General features: G+C 34.1%; 1 protein-coding gene across 1 annotated transcript in view; it reads right to left on the bottom strand.

Annotated features, from left to right (window-relative positions):
• The window catches only part of LOC110035082 (ADP-ribosylation factor GTPase-activating protein AGD3-like), a 39,571-nt gene extending 17,581 nt beyond the window's left edge, over positions 1-21,990 (bottom strand). The window contains exons 1-11 of the mRNA XM_020739327.1: positions 21,956-21,990; positions 21,539-21,586; positions 21,026-21,121; positions 20,888-20,929; positions 11,082-11,279; positions 10,617-10,748; positions 9,960-10,187; positions 8,108-8,194; positions 7,704-8,024; positions 5,605-5,744; positions 5,404-5,500 (exon numbers count right to left, since the gene is read on the bottom strand). Coding sequence (XP_020594986.1) covers positions 5,404-5,500; positions 5,605-5,744; positions 7,704-8,024; positions 8,108-8,194; positions 9,960-10,187; positions 10,617-10,748; positions 11,082-11,279; positions 20,888-20,929; positions 21,026-21,121; positions 21,539-21,541 — 1,344 coding nt within the window. The 5' untranslated portion in view covers positions 21,542-21,586; positions 21,956-21,990. The remainder of the gene's footprint in view (positions 1-5,403; positions 5,501-5,604; positions 5,745-7,703; positions 8,025-8,107; positions 8,195-9,959; positions 10,188-10,616; positions 10,749-11,081; positions 11,280-20,887; positions 20,930-21,025; positions 21,122-21,538; positions 21,587-21,955) is intronic.
• Positions 21,991-22,257: the final 267 nt, after the last annotated feature.

Below are 22,257 nucleotides of genomic sequence, written 5' to 3'. Positions count from 1 at the left end.
CGTGATGTGAAAAGCAATGACGGTAGCCCACATCGACACATCATTTGCCCTGACTTCCCAAAATATCTCGAGCTCGATATCCTACAATTATTATAAAAAGCGTTGATCAGTCAAAAACTAGAGGGAAGAAAAAAACTCAACATATCAAATTGTGGAAGCAATTGTTGCAACAGATTTCTTTTGTCATTCAAGGTGCTCCACTATTATATGAATAAAAGTAATAAACATTAAAAACAAGAGGGCAAGGTTTGATCTCCTGTAAAGTAATGCTGTAATCAAACATATATCCCGAACAACTATATTGTAAAGAAATTGAGGAATGCCCTAAAATGTAAATTTGAAATGTATTATTTTTTTCAAGTATGTTGAAGCATTAAATTAGATAAATGATTTAGAGTTATTTTTGGAATCTTGATAAAGTTTTAAAGGAGTTTGGAAAGTATCTAGTGCTACAAGTTGTTACCATAATGCTAGTTCTTATAAGGTGAGATTATTTCAAGAACTCAAGAAAAAGTTAGTGAATTAAAATTTTTATTGATTTCTCAATGAATCGAGTACAAGTCACAAGTTCTTAAACTACTCGTAGGAGCGTAAATGAGCCAAATTTGGGATAGCATATTGCATGTTGATGTTTAGCTCATATGATTTTAAGTTTGTTTGAAATTGTGAATGAATAATATGTTAATGGTCATTTTTAATCAATCAACATCAAATGACGGTATTATCAATGTAACTATAAATAAAGCATGACCTAGCCAGTGGATTGCAAACAATGATAGTTTTCATATAATTGCACCAAATACAATAATGCTTAAATGAAAGTTAATGAAGCGAGAATAAGAAGCCTCATGAAGAGTCAAATTAACAATTATAAAATAACTCGTAAATGCGATTATTGTGATTGTTGAGGACACCACCAAATCACTTGCAAGAATCTGATTAATCAGTCAAGTCAGACTTTTCTTGATGTTGATATTGCCTCATATGAGTCAAAATTTATATATATTGATATGGGTTCAATGACAACTTTTGGTACGTTGTAAAAGATTGAATGACACGGATGAGGAGTATATTGATGAGGAGCAAAATTAATGCGGAGAACATGAACTTTTTTGTTAAACATCTTTTGCGATGATTTTGATGAGCACAACAAAGATATGATAATTGACGTCTTTTAACGAAATGATGTATTTATTTATTCCATGTATAACTGAAAAGGATAACTTAACGAAAACTTTGCTGTAGCAAATATCTCGCATTACTATTCTTTCCATGTTCTCTAAAGGGTGGTCAAATGGGAGGAATTTCATGATCATATTGACAGGTCATGATGATCCAAACATTATTAATGAAATAAAATGTATATATGAAAAACTTTATTCTTTATGTTAGCTAGGTGTGAGAAAAAAACAAATTTATTTTTCAATAGCATTATATTCACTTGATTTCACAAACAACTAATCATTTCAGCACCCCCATACAACATCTTTGCATATTGAATTTTTTATGTTATTCGAACTGTATAATGCAGTGACTGGGAGGAATTTTCATTTTGATGCGTTGGAGTTCATTATTGAGGAAATGGTGATTTAAATGTCATTTTGGGTGTGTCATTTGGTTCAGATAATTTATGTAGGAGTACAGTACTTTGTTCAAGATAAAGTTGTCACAATACTAAAAACTACATTCATAAAAAGAAAGACCTATCTAGGTAAGTAGCGCAACTAATATAATAATCAGGAGTGATAATTACTGAACAAAACTTAGTTGATTCAAATAACCAGGGGCATTTACAAGCATACCACAATTCTTATGCATTTGTATATCTAACACTTAAAATTTTTCTATTTACATGCATTGCACTCAAATCTGTAGCATCCCATCAAAAATATCACTCTTATTAACTTCATAAAAATAACATAATATCACTTTAAGTTCATATAACTTTAGACAGTATAAACTTTATGTTAATCAGATTGTTAATCAGATGCTAGTGCTATATGCTAGTGCTATGCTCATCCAATCAATAAAAGAGTTCACTTGCCTAACTTTTTCAAAAAAAAATTAGAGTCTTACAGAAGTGTAATTATAAAAATGTTTCTATAAAGAAAATATAATGCAACCAATAGGCTCGGGAGCAGAAGGCTAATAATGTACATAGACCCCTATAACATTACTATCATTGAAAATTTTTTTGCTTTGGCTGCTTGGAGCTATTTTTGTGAGAAAACTCGGTGTTTTGTTAGATGCATAAATGCAACTTTGCGAGCTTGTTTAAAATGTATGATTCTGTAAGTTTTTATTATAAATTATGATGTATTTTGTTTTTATCTTTTTCATTGAAAACTAAAATATATATAACTTGGAGTATTAAATTCTATATTAATTTTGTTGGCTAATGACATCGGCATTTAATTATGTAAATTGAATGTTCTAACAAAGTTTGCTACAGATCACACTCGAGAAAATCTATCTTTGTAGCTGAAATCATGGAGCATCTAAAGTAAGCAGTATTGGTGCCCATGAGATCACATCGAATCTTGGAACAACTCAAGCAAGTGATACTGGTGCCCATGATACAAACTGCATCTGACACTGTTTGCTACAGACAATTTCATACTATTAAGAAGCTTCATCACCAATTTTTATGCAATTATTTGAATGTAATATATGTAAATCTTTGAGTGATATGTATGTAAATCTTTGGTTGTTATAAATGTAAGATTTGCTAACATTAGATTGAAATATATATGATGCCACTAGCAGTTGTTGTATTTTTTCATTTTGAAATACTAAAAACTTTGATTACTTCTTTTCCCATCCGAGTAGTCAAAATTTCTTATCCAAAAGTTTAACATTACTAACAATATACTAAAGAAAACCATAAAAATGCAAATCTCCCGGTTCTATCAAGTCCAACCACAAAGTCTAGAGAATAATCTTCAGTCCACAAACAAAGGAATATCAGGTTCATATAATGGTAAAAATGTGTAGCAACAAACCACCCCTACATCCAGAAACTAAATGCAAGGTGAATTTTAAACTATTACTCTAAGTAGCTACACATTCACATGTCATTTTAGCTATAGAGAAATCAGAATTTAAGTCTCAAGCATAGTGATGGAGATTAATATCGCTTTCTCTAACAGCCTATCTTATATAAATAGATGGAATGGAATCGGTCTGTGTATCCTAAGACATTAGCAAACAAAGAAATAGATTGATCTTAAGGATCTTGTGATGGAGATTAATATTGCAGAAGTTATTCAATGAATGTGGCAAGAATTTCAGTGGCCAAATATTGTTCTCTAACAATCGATTTGTTTCAGAAGGACAATAAGCACTATGAAACGTGTCTTGCATTATAACCCAACAATCAGTATAAAGGCTTCCCCTATATGAAGCACTTGTGCAACCCCAGGAAAGCATGAGACAACTTCCACATCATGATGTTCCAGCCTCTTTAGCTTTACTCATTGAGTTCTGTCAAATTAACGGATAACCGCAAAATGTTTCTTTTCATGACAAAAAAATCACAAAACAAAAGAGCAATTTCTATATCTACTATCTAACAAAATAAAAAATTAGACAATAAAAGATTATAGAAGAGAAAAAAGACTTAAAGGACTCATTCCTAGAAGAGAAAAAAAGGATGCATCTTTGAAATAACTAAAGAAAAACAAAAAGTCATTTCATCAAGAGGACAGTAAAACTTCAATACTCTCCAACGATCAACCAAATGATAATTCAATATGTTATAAACAGTTAAATATGTATTAGATATGTATCATAATGTGTCGCCTTTTTGTGCAATTGACCTTTTCAATTTGCTTTTTTTGGTAGCAATACAACAACCACATAGAAAGGTGAACTGTCTAAAACATCCACGAAGAAGATAAAAAAAAAGTGTGCATCACGTAAACATAACATTGAACTTATTATGTACAATAAAAATTAAAGTACATAATAAGTCAAATATTCAAATGTTAGTTCTTATGATGTTTCTTTCTTTCACTAAGCAACGTGAATGAGAATGTTAGATGAATGTTTGCTAGAACTTGAAAGAATAAATTGAAAAAGTATTATATCAGATATGACGAGAGTAGCATCTACTGAGATTAGATATATTTAGCTGATTGTAGTCGCTTACAACTAGGGGTAGCGATGCATAAACAAGTGGAGTAGATAAAAATTACTTAAAATGATTAGGAAGGACACCAGGACAGATCAAATGTAGCATATATGCTAAAAGAAAGCATGAATTAAATTTTACACTCTATGGATCTATCAATAGGAATGGTATGAAGTAATGATTTATAAAGTTGACCATCCAAGTAATTACTATAAAAATATTAGTGATGTAAATATTAAAGAACTCCGAGCATTATGATATTTGTTATGCATCATCAGCTTTATGTGAGCAAGATATATCTGTAGCGAGGAAAACCGAAGAAGGCTACAGAAAAACCGAAGAAGGTTGAGGAGTGAAGCTCAAAGAACCACTTCGAGAAAGAACCGGATCCGTAGATGGTTCCCCGGAGATGGTCCCCCGCTGCTGGACTCCGGCGATGGATTCTCCGCTGCTGAATCCGGCGTGGAACAGCTGTCACGAGAGCGAGAGGCGAAGCGTTGTTGGATCCGGCGTCGAATGAAAAGGTTACGGGAGCGAGCGACGAAGCCTTGCTGGATCCAGCGTCGAACGGCTTGGCGACAGGAGCGATAGGCGAAGCTCTGCTGGAACGAGCGTCGAACGGCTTTTCAAATAATCCCTCAATAAGTGGGAACCAAACAGTGAGGCGGCGTTTTCAAAACGCCGCCCGCACTTATAAGCTGCCCCAAACGGACCCTAAGCGTCGAGAAACTAGCTTTACTCAAAAGTGTTTACCCGTTATCCAAAAGGGGTAACTAAATATAGGGGTCTGCATTTATGGGAAACCTCGAACCCCAAATCTTGAAGTCTAAGCAAAATACAAGCAACATTTCACGAGTAAAATCCCTCGCATCATTTCATTTTCAGGCCGGAGCATTAAAATTTCGGAGCCCACAATAGAAACCTTCATGCACATTTTAGTACACAAAAAATAGGAATGTACCTCTACAGTAAGACAACGCCAACTCAACCTACAAAAAAATCAGCGCCCAACTCCTCAAAGAGTGCAGCCCTATTGCCCCACACAATAGTTTTCCCTCTGTAAGCGTTTCAACTGTTTGGATCACTTAGGCTGAATACACATAAAAGACCAAATGAAATATTTCATTTATTACCTACTAAAATGAATTATTCACCCAGAACATAACAATGATAGCTTACACCGATCTAAGGAGAAAATGTTGGCTATATAAGCAATAAAAACATAGAACAGCAAGCCCAAATGATGTAGTACAGCAAGTCAGCACAGGTACCTTTGCTTGAATGAATTTCTCCTTCACTGATATAGGATCATTATGCTTTGGCTTTCTGATTAATATATGATGTTGCTTTCTGTCAATATTTTGGAAACTGCAAAACATAAATTTCAAGCAGACCAATCAGCATGACTTCCTATTTACATAACTAAAAGAATGCGGATATAAACACAAATAGAAGATGAACAATAATATCACCCAGAGCCATCCTCGTGTTTTCTGTTACTTGTGAAAAGGAGTTCCTCCCATACCGAGTTTGCAAATGTATTACCCAATGATTGGAACATATTAATAACTGAAGGCTCCCATGCTTTAACATCAAGTGTAAGAGACCTCACCTGTGAAGAGAACCATAACTCAGAAAGAAAGGTCAAAACAGACAAACATACAGATTTTACAAAAATACATCAGTGTATTTAATGTGGCCATTGAAAATTTCTCTTCTGTCAATCCAGAAAAGAAAAGTCTTCCCAACCAACCATGGACGAGTACTTGACTAAGTATGCAAATTTCTTGTTTTAATCTCAGGGTATTTACAGGCATACCACACAATTCCTATGTATTTAAATATCTAACACCTAAACATTCATATATACATGCATACCACTCAAATTTTTAACATCACATCAAAAATACCACCGCCACTATTTTCTTAAAAGTGAAATACACATTTTCATGCAAAGGTTTATGAACCCAAGGTATTATAAGAGTAAATATCAAACTTTAGTTGTCAGATATGCAAACACATAAGAAATGTGTGGTATGTATGTAAATTTCCCTGTAATCTTTTATAAGCACTAAATATTCATGTGAAAGGGTGTATCAAGTGCATGAGGCTCCCTCCAATGTTGAGTTTGATGCAGAAAGATACCATACAGCAGAAAGGCTATAATTTTATGTCAACCATATCTCAGACACCATGGAGTCAATTTGACCATGATTCACAACTCTCATTTTACATCTCTGATTGAGTGCTATGTGCTATTTTTATGTGATATTTAAGATTTGGGTGCTATGTGTGTAAATATGAAACTTTAGGTGTGAGATACCAAGATACAAAAGAGTTGTGTGCTATAAATGCAAATACCAAAAATACCACCGCCACTATTTTCTTAAAAGTGAAATACACATTTTCATGCAAAGGTTTATGAACCCAAGGTATTATAAGAGTAAATATCAAACTTTAGTTGTCAGATATGCAAACACATAAGAAATGTGTGGTATGTATGTAAATTTCCCTGTAATCTTTTATAAGCACTAAATATTCATGTGAAAGGGTGTATCAAGTGCATGAGGCTCCCTCCAATGTTGAGTTTGATGCAGAAAGATACTATACAGTAGAAAGGCTATAATTTTATGTCAACCATATCTCAGACACCATGGAGTCAATTTGACCATGATTCACAACTCTCATTTTACATCTCTGATTGAGTGCTATGTGCTATTTTTATGTGATATTTAAGATTTGGGTGCTATGTGTGTAAATATGAAACTTTAGGTGTGAGATGCCAAGATACCCGCCCCAACCTCCAGTTATACTTTAAAAAAAAATGCTTCCCCAAAATACTATAGAAAGCAAAAAATTGAATAAAAAGGGGTTAGTTGGACCTCAATACATTTTTCCTCCCATCACTTTCCACCGAATCAGCTTGATTAAAATGTTAAGCACTTTTCTCAGCCTAAAACAATCAACTACATCAGGATCCAACAATGAATACACAAGTAGTTAAAACCTTAGGAAAAAAAAACAGTAAATCTATTTTTTTGATTGGTATTCATTCATCAGTGCAATAAATTCATACCTACGAAACGAAAAATATGCAGTCTTACTAAAGAAAACAAAGAACTTCACGTAAGATGTATTAATTTACAAAAACAAATTCTCACTGTTTCGCTAGAAAAAGTTACAAAACATAGAGAGCAGATCAAATAACAAATAGCTGGTAAGGAGAGCGTAAGGGCTTGGCAAAATAATTCCATTTACCTAAATCAAGTTACAATTTTTTGGAAAAGACGATCACAGAACACCGCACAATTCTTATTTATTTACATATCTTACACCAAAAATTTACTATTTACACTTATAATACTTTGGTGTCATAAACCGATGCATGATTTGTATTTCATTTTTAAGAAGTTAATGATGGTGGAATTTTTTATGTGACGTTAAAATGTTGAGTGCTGTAAACGTATATATGAAAACTTGTGTCAAATATGTTAAACATAAGTATATGGTATGCATGTAAATGCCCTTCTAAAAAAGGCACGCAAGTGTCTAGATACTAAAACGGAGGTACCTTTGATATGTGCACGCCTAAATTGCGATGTACCCCCGAACATTCGATGCATACAAGAATTCCGAGGTTTAAGGATGCCCAGTCTGGATCAAGAGCCCCACAATCAGCACAAACATCATTTCCGCTGACTTTTCGCAGCAAATCAATTGGCTTTTCGTGCTTAATGTTGAACCTATGTTGTTGTGATGCTCCGGTACCACAATTCCTTTCAAACAAAGACTCTTCTATTGCTACATGATCAAGATCTGTCGAGCTGTCGAACGAACTGCTCTCACTAGCGGTGTGATGATGGCCACTACTCATGGGGCTAGTAAGGAGATGCTGGAATTGGAAGTAAGAAACAATTGTGTAATTTATACTGAAAAAATTAAGGAAAATTTTCAATGGAAATTACTCGTTCCAACCTTATCAGGTGACTGGGAACTAAGTAATGAAGCAATAACACCAGTTATCTTCTCAATCCAATCAATCTGATCATTTGCACTCTCAGCCTGTCTTAATAGATAAGATGGTAGAAATAACCAAAATAAGTTAAAATGTGCAAAAAATACAATGCATTGAAGTTAATCTTTAAATAACAGAAATACATTATCCTTGTTTTAAAACAGCAAAAAGCAAATAATAGCAGGAAGAGATAACTTGAGAAAATGGTATGCGTTGAAAAAATATTGTAACATAAGAATGGACCACAATTTTAAAATTTTGCCTTGTCATAATACATTCAAAACAATAATTAACCACATATATTAAACCTTCTTTTAAGAGACTAAAAAGTGCATCCCAAGGCACGAGAAAGTACATGATGTAAGCTACTGCATCAATTATAGCTGAAATAATTCATCATATCACCGTTCTGAAAATCGATAAAACATTCTGGAAGGTAAACAATCCATAACAAAACTTTAAAAAAAAAAAAAACTTGAATCATCATAAAAAAGGCAGAGAAATTGGTACCAGTGCATCTCCTAAACCGAGCAAACAATCATGCACAAGGTTTCCCACCTTCCTACATGTCCATATACACACAGCCCATGTCACCAAAAAATAGCAATCAAGTCATTATCATTAAGGGTTGTTTGGTTTGTTGAAAAAGGAATTCAATATAAAACGAATATAGAGTAATTGAAATTTATTATATTTGAAATACTTTGAAGTTGTTTGATTTGGTGTAAAATCAATGCAATAATTTACATTTTTTTGTATTTGGTTTGAAGAAAAATGAAATCAATGTAAATAATGTCTGGTGATGGTGACAGCGGCAACAAGAACTTGCAGTGCCGGCAAAGGGTGGAGGCGGGCAGAAACGATGGGCGATAGTGGTGTCGGGCCATCGAAAGAGGCTGAGCTGGCGGGCGGCGGTGGCTACAATAACAAGCTCAGCTAGCAGTGTATTTGGAATCACCCGAATATAATGAATTTGGAATATAACAGTTTTGAACTGCATGATGAATTTCAAATTCATCAAAATTTTACACTGCATTTTATTTTCATCCAACCAAAAGCCAAAATTTTGAAAACCAATGCATTTGGTTTACTTTACACTAATACATAGAATCCAATGCCCCTAAGAAAAAGAAGAGCAAATCCCATTATATACTAAACATTGGTGGAAGGAAGATGAAGCCGCAATTGACCATAATTTTTCACATTCAGCAATAAGAAAACAATCCTTGCTAGAAAGACAGATAGACACCTGAAATAGGAACCAAGTGTCCAGCATACAGCCCCATCAAGTATTCCAATTGCTAAACAGTTTTGTATGCATTCATTTATTTTCTTTTATGCCAATCCTCTATCAGCTGTGACCAGTTCACTATGAAATATATCATCCTTACTAAATAGGCAAGAGGGGGTTGGCTATGCAATTTTTTCACTTAGAAGAGGTTTTCCAAAATTTTCAATAAAAAAATGCTTAACTGTTTCATAACACACTGAAAGTTTAGAGTTTGGAACAATACAAAAACTAGTGTATAAATACACAACAAGTATTAACGGGAATCATATACATGGCATAAACAACCATTCTACAGGTTCCACCATACCATGCATTTAAGATTAAAAAACCACAACAGATTTACTTGAATCTTAAAGAGCAAAAAGTATGAAAACACTGTGAACTTATTAAGATGTATGTAAGCTAAAACCATGGGCAACAAAACTTACAAATGAGTATACAGTAAGGAAATGAGTAACATGGATGATATTTTAAAACCATAAACTTGTCCTCTTTAAGCTCTTGATGAATTAGGAGCTTACCTGCAATGTGTAGTTTTTCGTTGGTGAAATTATCCTAAAACAGAATCTTAAATCTGACTGATCTGCATCGACCTTTATTGTAGAAGTAAGGAGGTTCACAGTGTGGCGTGCAACAGACTTCTCATCATGTACTCCACCATGATAGTGAGAGGAGAACCAACGACTCAGCAATCCAGAACTCTGTTCTGATGAGCCATGACTCCTCTGACCAGAATGAACTCCAGCACCCTATAGAATAAGAAAATCTTCAAAAAGTTGATGCAGATAATGATAGCAATGGCTTTGCAGACACTTCAGAAACCCAAATGCTAAGGGCTAGCTTGGGATCATTTTTTATTTTTTGTTTTTTTTTTTTTTTGCTTTGTTTTAAAAACATGTTTGTTAAATGTTTTTTTTGCATGCTTTTGTTTTTTATTTTAAATTACAAATTAGCTTGTTTTTAAAAATACTCAAAACATGTAAAAGTTATTTTGAGTGTTTTTAAAAACAACTAAATGTGTTATAACATACCAAATATGTTTTATTTTAAGTAAAACATACAAAACAAAAAAAAACAAAATTCAAAAGTGATCCCAAACAAACCCAAAAAAAAGCTATTACTAGTGATTTCATTAAATAAATGAGTGGAAATTTTTTGAAGGAAAATTAATGACATACAGATGACCTGCTCCATTGCTTACGATAGTAATACAACATCCCACGACTATCGAGCACAAAGAATCTTCTTTTCCAGTCACCTCTTAGATTAGATGAGCGCTTTGAGAGATAACCTTGTCGAATGGTTTGGACCTGAATAATCAAATACATAAATTAGCATCAAAACAGACTTTATTGAGCATTTAAAATTATTTTAAAAAAGATTTTAGACTGTTCTAAGCAGGTGAAAATAACTCGAATCATTCATTGCAGAATCAAAATCAACCATTAATCCAAGTAAAATTTTTAGATTTCCATTCATTTCCTCCATGTTTCTTCAATCCAAGAAAAGGCTTAATATAATATTACACAAAAGTTATTGAATGAGAACAATTTTAAAACAAGTATAGCTAACAGAATCAGCAGTGAAATAAACCAAAATGTACATGTAGTTGGAGAATTCAAAATTTCAAGAGAAGTTATTACCTTCCCCTTGACAGCAGTCTGCATTACAGCCTCGATCATTTTATGAGAGCTCCTACCAACAGCTTGTATACCATCACCATTTGGAGATTCATTTGACCCATTTGAAGATAACCTACTTTCCCTATCAATCTGTCTCTTAAATTCCTGCATCCTCTCCGTGAGGGCCGTATGCTCATAGTTGGATCTCTCTCTTGATTGCTGTGCATATGCAAGAACCTTTAAACCATCAAATAATGCAATATCAGTACACATAAGGTAATTTATGTTTGTTGACATTTCATAAACCACGAAAATTGGTATTAAACTAAGATGAGTAAATAAAGTGAGCTCAAATTGAATTCACAAAATTAAGCATGCAGGAAATTTTTTTATGTATGAAGCAAGCAAAGGAAATTAGATGTGATTCTTGAAATTAGTAACAATAATCACAAAGGTCTTCACCTCTAAAGAATAATATGCTAGTATCGTCCATGCATTGTCAATTAATTTAGCATTTCTCAATGGGTAAGAGATCAACCCAATCTGTAGTCAGGTCCTTCGGTTTTAAAAATCATCAACTAGTTAGCCATTTCTATTAAAATAGAAGCAATAAATTGACCAAAATACCTAAATCAATATATAAATAGGTTTATTAAAAGATGTGCTTTTGAGTCACCATTTCTATGTCATCAATTTCATGTGAAACTAGCACAGTAAGGGTTCTCCAACAAACAGCAGTTTTGTAGAGCTAGAGTACCTCCCTATTGGAGGGAGCCCAAGGTAGAACTAAACAAATTCAAGGTCCTTTTAATATATCAGAGCCCACCACCACTATTTCAGACAGCCACCCTCCCAAATACCCAAATAACATGGTTGCACGAAGGTGTTAAGAACATTTCATTTATAATAGAGGGCTATTGTCATAAAAAAAATGAGGCCAACGTCAGAAAATCTACTAATCGATAGGGCAAAAATATCATAACCTAAACAAAGATTTTTAAATCCAAAGAGCCTAACAGCAAGTAGCATTAAAACACAAGGACCAAAATAGGATTTACAAATTGAATCAAAAGAGTAGCGTCAACATCATCTTGCTCTAAATAAATCATCCAAACTGATTGCCGCATCCAGGAAATACCACACCTGCAAACTTTGCTTGCCTATCACAACCGCATTATTGCTTCCCACCAACAAGTCACTGCTTGTTGCACAAACCTTGAAGCACTCTTCAAATTTCCCAATCAAACTCATGCATCCACAATCACTACTCATAGCTTTTACCCTAATGCTTCGTGCTACTCTCTACATTCACTTGTAGCTTCCTCGTTATACCCCAATGTTACTTTTTGCATTCACCAGTTCAACATTTGTGTTACGCCAGTGCCTAGCCTAAGGGCAATTTTATCTTTTATGCACCTAAGAGCAATCGAGTTTTTTTTTATAATTTATTATTATTTGTTATAAAAAACGCCTACCTCTCGAATGGTAGATGTTTGTCATTGTATTGTTGATTTGGAGAAATTAAATATTTATTTTGCCTTTATTTTTGTAGAAAATTGAGTCGATTTCTACATCAAATCATATCAAATTGGTATTAGAGCTTTCGATTCCTGGAAATTCAGTGATGAGCTAGCAGATTCTAGCCACGGGAAACACAACAAGAGCGGCCTACATGCCGTCCGAGAACAATAGCGATGGGATTGCGACAGAAAGCAACAGGAAGCTACAGTCGCAATTTTACTGCGAAAGAAACAACAAGATCACAACATACAGTGCAGTCACGATGCTTGCGTGAAGGGACCACAAGTTCGATTCAACCTAATTGGGAGAAGAGTGGGGAGTTTAGTGAGATACAAAGACTGAATTGCAACATAGAGTGCGATATAGTCACGATATTACCTAGATGGTAAATCAATGAAGGGATCGCGACTTACAGACGAAGGCCTTCAGCACCGAATATTGCTATACAGTAGTGATACAGCGACGGGATCAAAGCATACAAATGCACGCTTTCGGAACCAATCGTGATATTACACAAATGGTAAATCAATGTAGGGATCGTGACTTACAAACGAAGGCCTTCAGAACCGAATATCGCTATACATAAGCGATCCAGCGACAAGATCGAAACATACAGACGCACGCTTTCGGAACCGATCGTGATACCATAGCCATTCCACTTAGTTGGGAAGCATCACAACCTATATTGACCTAAAACTCGAAGCTTTCAGTAATTCCGCACGACCTAAAACTTCGATCCTTAAAAAATTCGGCATCACTGTTACTCATGACCAAACCTCACGATCAAGACTACGACATACATGAACTTCTTGTGAGTTAGTGGAAGCCTACATGATTGAAAATCGTCTTGAAAGATGACAACAAAAAAGACAGATGCTTTTGAGAAGAAATTGGAGTAAGAGACGAGTCAAATTAAATCCGGGATGGAGAAAATATTCTCCACCATATAAGAAAGTTTTCATCCATAGAAGATGGATTTTCTTCCATGGAAAACCGCTTTGTGCACTTGGAAGAGTTAATGAGGAACCTTATCGAGATGCAATCTAGGACCCGCCGGCGGATTAGTTTGCGAACCCTAACCAAGAGTTGATCGGAGACTCATTGACTAAAGTAAAAGGAAAAGAGATCGGATGAGAGAAACACGAGGAAAACATCCACCATCAAAACCTCCTCCCAAGGCTCCGATGGGGGTTGAATTAGAGATTTCTGATGGAGGAGGTTGGGCTGAAACATGAAAAATTGGCTTTGCAAGGGATAGAGAGCAGCACAACAAAGAAATGAGAGAAGTCGAGATGGGGTATGACTATGATCAAAAGAGGAAATTTCACCATTGCTAAATAGGAGAAAAAAGCAGAGGGAGAGGAAGTTGGAGGCTCATGTAGCAAAGAGTAAATGGTTTTAATCAAACCTTAGCATCTCGACAACCATGACACTGAGGATTCAGATGGTGTCATCTCAGAAGGAGGCACCGAAAAAGAGGAATAGAAAGCCCGTCTGGAGGGAAACTTTAAGTAGTTTCTAACAGAGGCAAAGGTGCAAAACAAGATAGCAAAATGATTATGTTTCCGATGTGATGAGAAGTATGCAACAAGCCATCGATGCAAGGATCGTACGCTCCAGGCCCTTTTAATTTGTAAGGCATGTTTCCGATGTGATTATAAGTATGCCTCATGCCATCAATGCAAGGATTGCATGCTCTAGGCCCTTTTAATTTGTGAGGGGGATAAGGCATATTGTGAAGAGTTGGAGGAAGAAGCAATGGAAAAAAAACATCATTTTTTCCAGCTTGAGGATAAGGTGCCTTTGAAATGGGAGCATTGTTATGTTGATGCATAGCCTAAGAGCAATTGTCTTTTATGCGCCTAAGGCAACTAAGTCTTTTAATATTTATTATTTTTTGTTATGAATAGACCCAAATAGACTTAGGAATTGGAGTATAAATGAGATTGTGTCTGGAATTTTAGGTTTAGGAATTGGGAGAGATTTCTTACCTCTCGAATTATAGATGTTTATACTTTATGTTATATGTTCGGCGTTGTAAAGTTTCTTTGAAGAAATAAAATATTTGTTTTACCTTAATTTCTACGAAAAATCATGCCTATGCTTCACTTTTGTTGCCAGATGATCCTTTCATTGCATGGCACTCCATTAGCACCTATAATTATTGCTTAAGCATGTTACAGTGCTACTTCTATCGAAACTTTTGTCCCCATCTTTATCTTTTGTTGGTGTAGTTAGGGGTAAGGATTGTTTGCAATAGGATATGTCAATTAAATTTCTTTTATTCCTTCGACAAGGCTGGAATTATAATCAATACAAGCCACCCAGTACATTTCAAATGAGATTTCTGATATGAAACACCATTTTCCTACACACTAATTGTCTAAATTTATAGATTATTAATACCTTCTATTTGATTTATATCTGTTTGATGATTTCTCTGTCAAACTCTTTAAACATTATCATTTGCTTAACAAAATAGTTTTAAAAGCATATCACTCGAGAATTTTTCTTATTATTCATATTATGTGAAAGATCTCCTGATACATATGTTAAAATAGTATCCATACTTTGATAACTCTAAGGAGCCTCTTAGTTCTCAGCATGGATTATTTTCCCTAACAAACATATCCGCTTCATAAATCAAACTACACTATACTCAGCAAGATTAATTTTTGACAACCAATATAAGTGAACATTGCTACTACCAAACTCTCTCGACCATTAGACCTGAGTTCCTCTGAAATAGAGGTTTCTAGTACTTAGAAAAAGGAGAGGGATTGACAATTCAACAAATGGTCAATGGAAAAAAAAAATTAAAAATTAAGGGTTTACCCTCATAGATTTAGTCATGCAAGATGTTTAGCCATAAATACATTGATTACTGTAACGCTCATCTAAAATTAAGAAAATTATTCTTCAAGGGCCCAATTGCTCCGGAAAGTAGGATTCATGCGAAGTAAATAAAAATGATCAAACCAAACCTACACAACCTATTAAAGTTGTTCCCTCAATTGGGTCTCATGCTCTAAAACCAACTCCAACCACCACTGTTGAGTTTGTGCCATCCCCAAGTTGTTAATGGCTTGTTTGATGTATCACCTTGCTTTTCCCATCTTTGGTGTATTAACAAACTATGGATGTAATCCCTTGTTGGCCTCAATATAAATTTCACAAACATAACTTTGAAAGTATGAATTGAATGTGATATTGAGCGATTTAGATCAAAATTGTTTCGATCACTTTTGAAGCCATTCAAATGATGCTGGCATGGATAAGAAATGTGAAGCTAACCTGCGTTAACGACAACATGAATTTTGAGGAACATGACGTTGATTTATATAGATGACACACACACACATTGAAATCAATCAACATTAATATATATAGGATTAATTTATATAAACTAAATCTTACATTATTAATATATAAGTTTAATTTATATAAGTTAACTTTTTATGTGTGAATGTCTACGTGTTAAATTTCCTTCTCAACCCGACCCGACCTGCTCTTACTCCTATAACCATTCGCATGAAATACTTTTTCAATTACAAATAAGAAAAGCTACACAAAGGCTCCCATAGCTACCCCCCACTTCCTCCTCGAATTGATAGGAAACCAACCATTGCTCCTCCCTGTTCGAAGACCCATCGTCGCTCCAAGAAAGAAGCCTCTGAGATTCCTCTCTGTTTCACATGAACGAGAAGCCCAATCCGACTCCCTCCTCCGTTCGTCCACTCCACCTCTTAATTTCAATTGTAATAGCAACTCAATCCCACTGACACCCCTTAGCATTGTTCTTCGCTAATGTTTGCAAACCCATGGCCAACCTGTCTCCATCAATTTCTTCCACTCTGAATTCCCTACTTTTGTACTTCTATTCCCGCCCTCCACTCCAAATTTTATAAGCCCCATTTAGCTTCTCCATCGTTCCCAATCACAGCAACTGAAAACCTCCCAGCAATGTCCTTTCGCGTGAGCCGAAGCCGAAGAACTCCCTATGTTCACGCAAGCCTAACCACATGAAAGTACTTTATCCATCCTTCAACTGCACAGACAAATCGCTCTTATATCGCACCTCAGCCAAAAAGCCTTCACCACTTCTGCTACGCCTCAGTCCTAAGCTTTCTCACCGGAGCCAAAACCCAAAATCAAACATCACTTCTACCTCTCTTTGGCCCAAGCAACGATCCCAAGCCCACCCTACAGATGAAGCCAAAACCAAGCGCCTCTTTGCTACCGCCCCAGTCTTAAGTTTTTCTATTTTTATTTCGTTGATTCAATCATTTCAACATCGTCCACATCGAAAAGGTATAAAAAGGGGTGAGGGGGGAATTTTTTAAAAATACAAATTCAAGAAAACTTGAGTGCTTATACAGGGAATTAAGTACCGTTTAAGGAAATTGTGTACTTATTTGAGGTTTTTTTTTATAAAAAAATAAAAATTTAAGTATTCGACTTGGGAAACCAGAGTACCTGTCCAAAAAGTTAAATATCATTATTGAAAAATTAAAATCTATTCAAGTAAATACATGCATGTGTTTGATTTTTTGTAGGTTAATTGAAGTTCGATGAGTCTTTTAAGACTGATGGGTTAAAAAAAATTTGTCTCCTAGTAGCAGTGTCTCACAACACTGACTAACACATCTCTTAAGACAGTTGTGCGAGTCGACACTCTCCCCAATGCCCCCAAATGGGGGTAAACGCCGGAAGTGCTAAAATTCTCAATGATTTGGACTTGCAAATGATTTAAATTTTTGTTTTATTTAAACTTATTAACATAACTCAAAATTTTGAAATATTTAAACATGCAAAAATATTTAAAATTGGACAGCAAATACTTAAAAAAAAAAATTCAAATTTGGGCTTTTAAACTTAAAAATTAATTCAAATATAAGCTTCTAGATTTGAAAATAATTCAAATTTGAGCTTTCTAAATTTGAAAAACAATTCAAATTTAGGCCCTTAGGTTTGAAAAGAAATAATTTAAACATAGGCTCTTAGGCTTGAAAAGTAATTTAAATTTGGCTAATGAAGACCTGTAAATAATTCAAAATATGAACAATTCTAACTTATAAATGATTTTAAATAGGGAATATTTGCACTTGTAAAAAAGACTAAATATCTTGGGGCTAAGCTTAAGACATGAAAGTCAATTTTAAATGTAAAAAAAAGGGCTTAATAAGCCAATTTTGCCACTGAATTAGCAATAAGTCTGCTAGCATACAGAAGACGACCATTTTAAAGCTCAAAACGAAACCCTGTATTCATTCCAAATATCTAATGTTCACTTAAACATTCAAAGAATGTAATTCATGAGCTTTAAGAAAATGTCCAATTTAGCTGCAATGCCTAGAGATTCACACAAATGCATTACAATCTTCTCAAATACTTACAAGGGCACTTTTAAGTTATGTAAATGTATTTTAAAAAGATATAAACACAAATAATAAAGTTTAGATAATTTTAAGGCTTGCATTTGCATTTCAAGCCAATTATCAGCTTTTTATACATTGCCATAACGTATGTGAAAGCAATTTAGAAAGTGTGCAATTAGTCTTAGGTATGTCAAATGTCATATTATATTGTAAGGTGAATGAAATATTAATATAATTGCATCAGAGTGACTTGTCAAATATTATCTGCATGCATGTAAATCAGGAAGCATTTGTGTGAATAACAAAGACTTGGATGATTATAAATCTCACACTAACACTTTTGAATTATTTTAAAAACTTCAATGTATTATTTTGTTATGTACATTTATCTTAGTACATCTATGCAACTGGAAAAATGTACTAAGATAAATGTACATAACAAAATAAACTCGTATGCACTTCGATCTGTATCTTCAATTTCAAATTATAAGATAAGGGAATGTTGTGCGGGCCAACTTAAAATCATGTTTAAAATACTTGCATGCGCCCCACCAAATTGACTAGTGTTTAAATTTCAATGGCATGAGAATGTTGGGTGGATTAAGGTTGAACGCTTATTCGCTCTGATTAGTGTGCAAGGTTTTTTTGAAAAATCAATGATTATTTTAAATTTAAATAAACCTCATTTTAAAAATCAAATACAAAATAGTTAAACAACACACATTTTCAACTCTTCAAGATTGGGGTCGACGAATATAATATTTTCAATAATGTCTAAATAAAAAAGTATGAATTCATAAGTCGACATCATCTTTAGTCTAATCCTCCTTATTAGGGTTAGAGTTGACAAAACTACTATTCTAAAAATATTAAACTAACAAATTTCAAAAAATACAAATGGTTTTAAACGTTCAATTCTCCAATGATATCAGTGTTCACTGAAAATATCAGCCGAAGATGTCAACTTGTAAATTAAGATTTTCAAATCAAATTCTCAAAACAAATAAATCAAAATATTTAAGTTAAAAATAATCACTTAAAACCATTAAAATAAATGTCATTCACCCTCCACAATAGTTTATTAGAGTGACAATTTTAATTGACTTCAGCGCACAAAGTTTGAATGTTACATCGAGTGTGTCACTATATTCACATTCAAAGAAATCTCATATCAATAAAGACGTGACCTGAGCACTATGTTTGTGTGATTTGGCTTAATGACTCCACAAAAAGTAGTAGTTAAGAGCAGCCCTATGAATGGGTAGTTTGCATCCAAATAACACAATTATATTACAGTCACAACTACATCTCTTATGTTCCCCAACGACTTTTTACCCTTTCAGTTGTGAATTATAAATGTACAATTGATTGACACAAGATCTTATGTTAGTTAAAGTCAACTTAAATTTATTCTTAAGTCAGGTTGCGCCGACTATCTCCTCTGACTAAGTAAATTAGGCTCACGATGACCCAGGACGATGGAGTCATAAGATCTTGATTGGGTTCGTCACCAATTTCCCCACCATCCATTTTAAATTCAAGGTGAAATATTTTATAATTCAAACCCTAAGTCTGCTACTGTTATATGTTGAATATTCAGCATTTAATGACTAGCCTTAATCAAAAGTGCTTTCTTGTTATCGGGAGAGGTAATAAACCATAGGGGCTTGTACCATTGAAAAATCTTGAAATCCTGATCAAAAGTTGTTCATAAAATGAGTGCAAAATCTTTGGATAGTTTCTTATCTATAATTCAATCTATCTTATGAAAATTTGACCCAAAAACAAAGATTTCATCAACAACGACGAGAGTCTAGGGCATAGATTTTTCGAAGCTCACATTCCTATTGATACTTCAAAAGCCTTATTCGGAAATCTATTTGTCAATCTATTAAGGGGTCCCTGAGAAAATCTCAATATTTCCTTATTACAATGGTGTCCCCAACTATTACTCATAATAGTTTTGAAGTAGAGGTTGCTGATGATTCAAACTTTCTTTAGTATCATATCTTTACTTGATTTAGCAAATTAAATGTTTACGCTCGTGTTCTCTCCAAGGAGGCACAGTTCAAAAAAGAAGCATTTCTTTAACCCCAAAGTTTACTAAATTTCAAACTAAACACAATAATTCTCCTGATGACTAGCATTTTTAACTGAGGAAAAATTTCAATGTGGGTCTACTACTCGCTATTTGGGTGGTATTACTCTCTCAGCTTATAATTTATATGGATCTAGTGGATTTTGTTTTTTTGTTTATTGATAGGAAATTCTTTTTTATTTTATTTGTAATTTTGTCTTTATGAAGCATTTTCATTCTCGGGTAATAAAATCTCATCATTACAAAAAGGAATAGTGTCGTCTCGTCTACTTGAATTCCATAGGTATGATGCCATACCCATGTCAATGTCCACACATAAATCCCTCCATCCACTCCCAAATACAAATTTAAAAGATAAAAAAAAAAGAGTTTACGAACCTGTAATTCAATATGGCTAAGTCACAAATAATAATAGGCTAAAATTGCTGTCAAAATCATAAACAATCTAGAGAAGTTATTTGAAGTTTTGCCACAAAAATTCTTAGAGTGAAGTGTCATTCAAATTATAAAGCACTGTTCTCAAAGATTCATAGGAAAAGTCATAAGTTTTATGCATTAAGTGCTAAATACTTCATAACAGGCAATTTATATACATACAAAAACAGAAACTTAGCAACAGTGTTTGGTGCCTTTCTAGACATAAGATCGCCTAATTTCCATGTTGCATAAAGTATGAACTGCACATCTTATGCTCGAATTGAATGCAAAAATATTTCGACTCAACGCTTGCTTAGTTACGTATGCTTTAAATGCAAGTGCTGATAAAAACATGTAAAGGAGACCACAACTTCACTTCTATAGTCGATGCTTTTAAGTCCATCAAAACAAACCTGGTGGATGTAAGGCTCCATTTGATGCAATAGCTCGTATCCCTGTCACAAATAACAAGAGCAATTGCTAACGCCAAGGAAGGCAAAAATAAATAAATAAATAAATAAAAAGAATGAATATGCCATAAAATAATTTACTTGTTTGAAGTAGCGAAGATGTGCATCCATTGTACCACTAACAGCCTCAAGAAACTCAACTCTCTTTTTAGCCTCAATATTCGAAAGCGAATTAACCTGGGCAAACAAGCATGTGTAGATTGAACATCGGTGCTTCTCAATGGTGCTACTAACTATTTTCTCATTAACATCTACTTGACAAAGAAAGCTGAGATTTTTTTTATAGTTTCGTAATATGGCTACCACCAAAGTCCATAATTTGCACCAAATTGTGGCAAAAAATCTAAAATATTCCTTTAATTTTCTTCACAAACCAAAGTTTCTGCTCACATTGCTCTCATTTCAGTACATCTAGAAGTGAAATAGTACTGATTAATCAAAACTTTACACAAGCACATAGTGAGTGGCATAACAATAAACCAAGTAATTCGTCGGGTAACATGACTGGTACAAATAAAAAGAAGCGCAATTAGCAAGTTGCAGCAAGAAATAAGAAGATTTATGCAATGCTCAGCAAACAGCACAAAGACCTACCATATTAAAGCGGGCCTGCTCGAATGAAGACCGTGCACTGTAGAGCTCCTGGATTATGTGCATATTCACGTAAGGGAGCCAGAAAAATGGAAAAATTTACAAACGTAGCACAAAATTATAATGAATTTACATATATCACACCTAAACTTTCATATTAACATACATAGTACTTCAGTGTTTTAAACTTATGCATGAAAGTCCTTCTAAAAAGTGATTGAAGTGCTCCATTTTATGTTATATTAAAGATTTGAATGCTATGTGAGTAAATATTAAAGTTTAGGTGTGAGATATTTAATACATAAGAATTGTGCTCTACGTATGTAAATGCCCCCAAAAAGAAATGCAGAAAGAATTTCATAAAGCATTTTCACATGATAAAATTATCAAATAGCTGATAAATTAGGTGGTGGCGGTTACATCCTCTAAGGCAGTAGTAATGTCTGCTTTTGTGCCTTTCTTTAGCGACAGGTACTTTTCACGGGCCTGTTGCACAAAATGAATGTTAGCAACATTCAATGCAACTTCTACGCTAAATTTGAGATACTGATAGTGAGAGAAGCAAGTTCTAAAACAATGTAATCTATATTCTGCTTTCATCATAAAGTAAATGGCAGACAATTGTTCCAAACCTAACCTGAAAAATTAAAACAACAAACTGGAACTCCTTAGCTGTTTATATTAATAGTTCAGTAAACTGTAACTTTCGATCGTGTGGAACA

Source organism: Phalaenopsis equestris, unplaced genomic scaffold (assembly GCF_001263595.1).
Source record: "Phalaenopsis equestris unplaced genomic scaffold, ASM126359v1 Scaffold000002, whole genome shotgun sequence".
NCBI lineage: Eukaryota > Viridiplantae > Streptophyta > Magnoliopsida > Asparagales > Orchidaceae > Phalaenopsis > Phalaenopsis equestris.
This window is presented reverse-complemented; position numbering and strand designations above follow the sequence as displayed.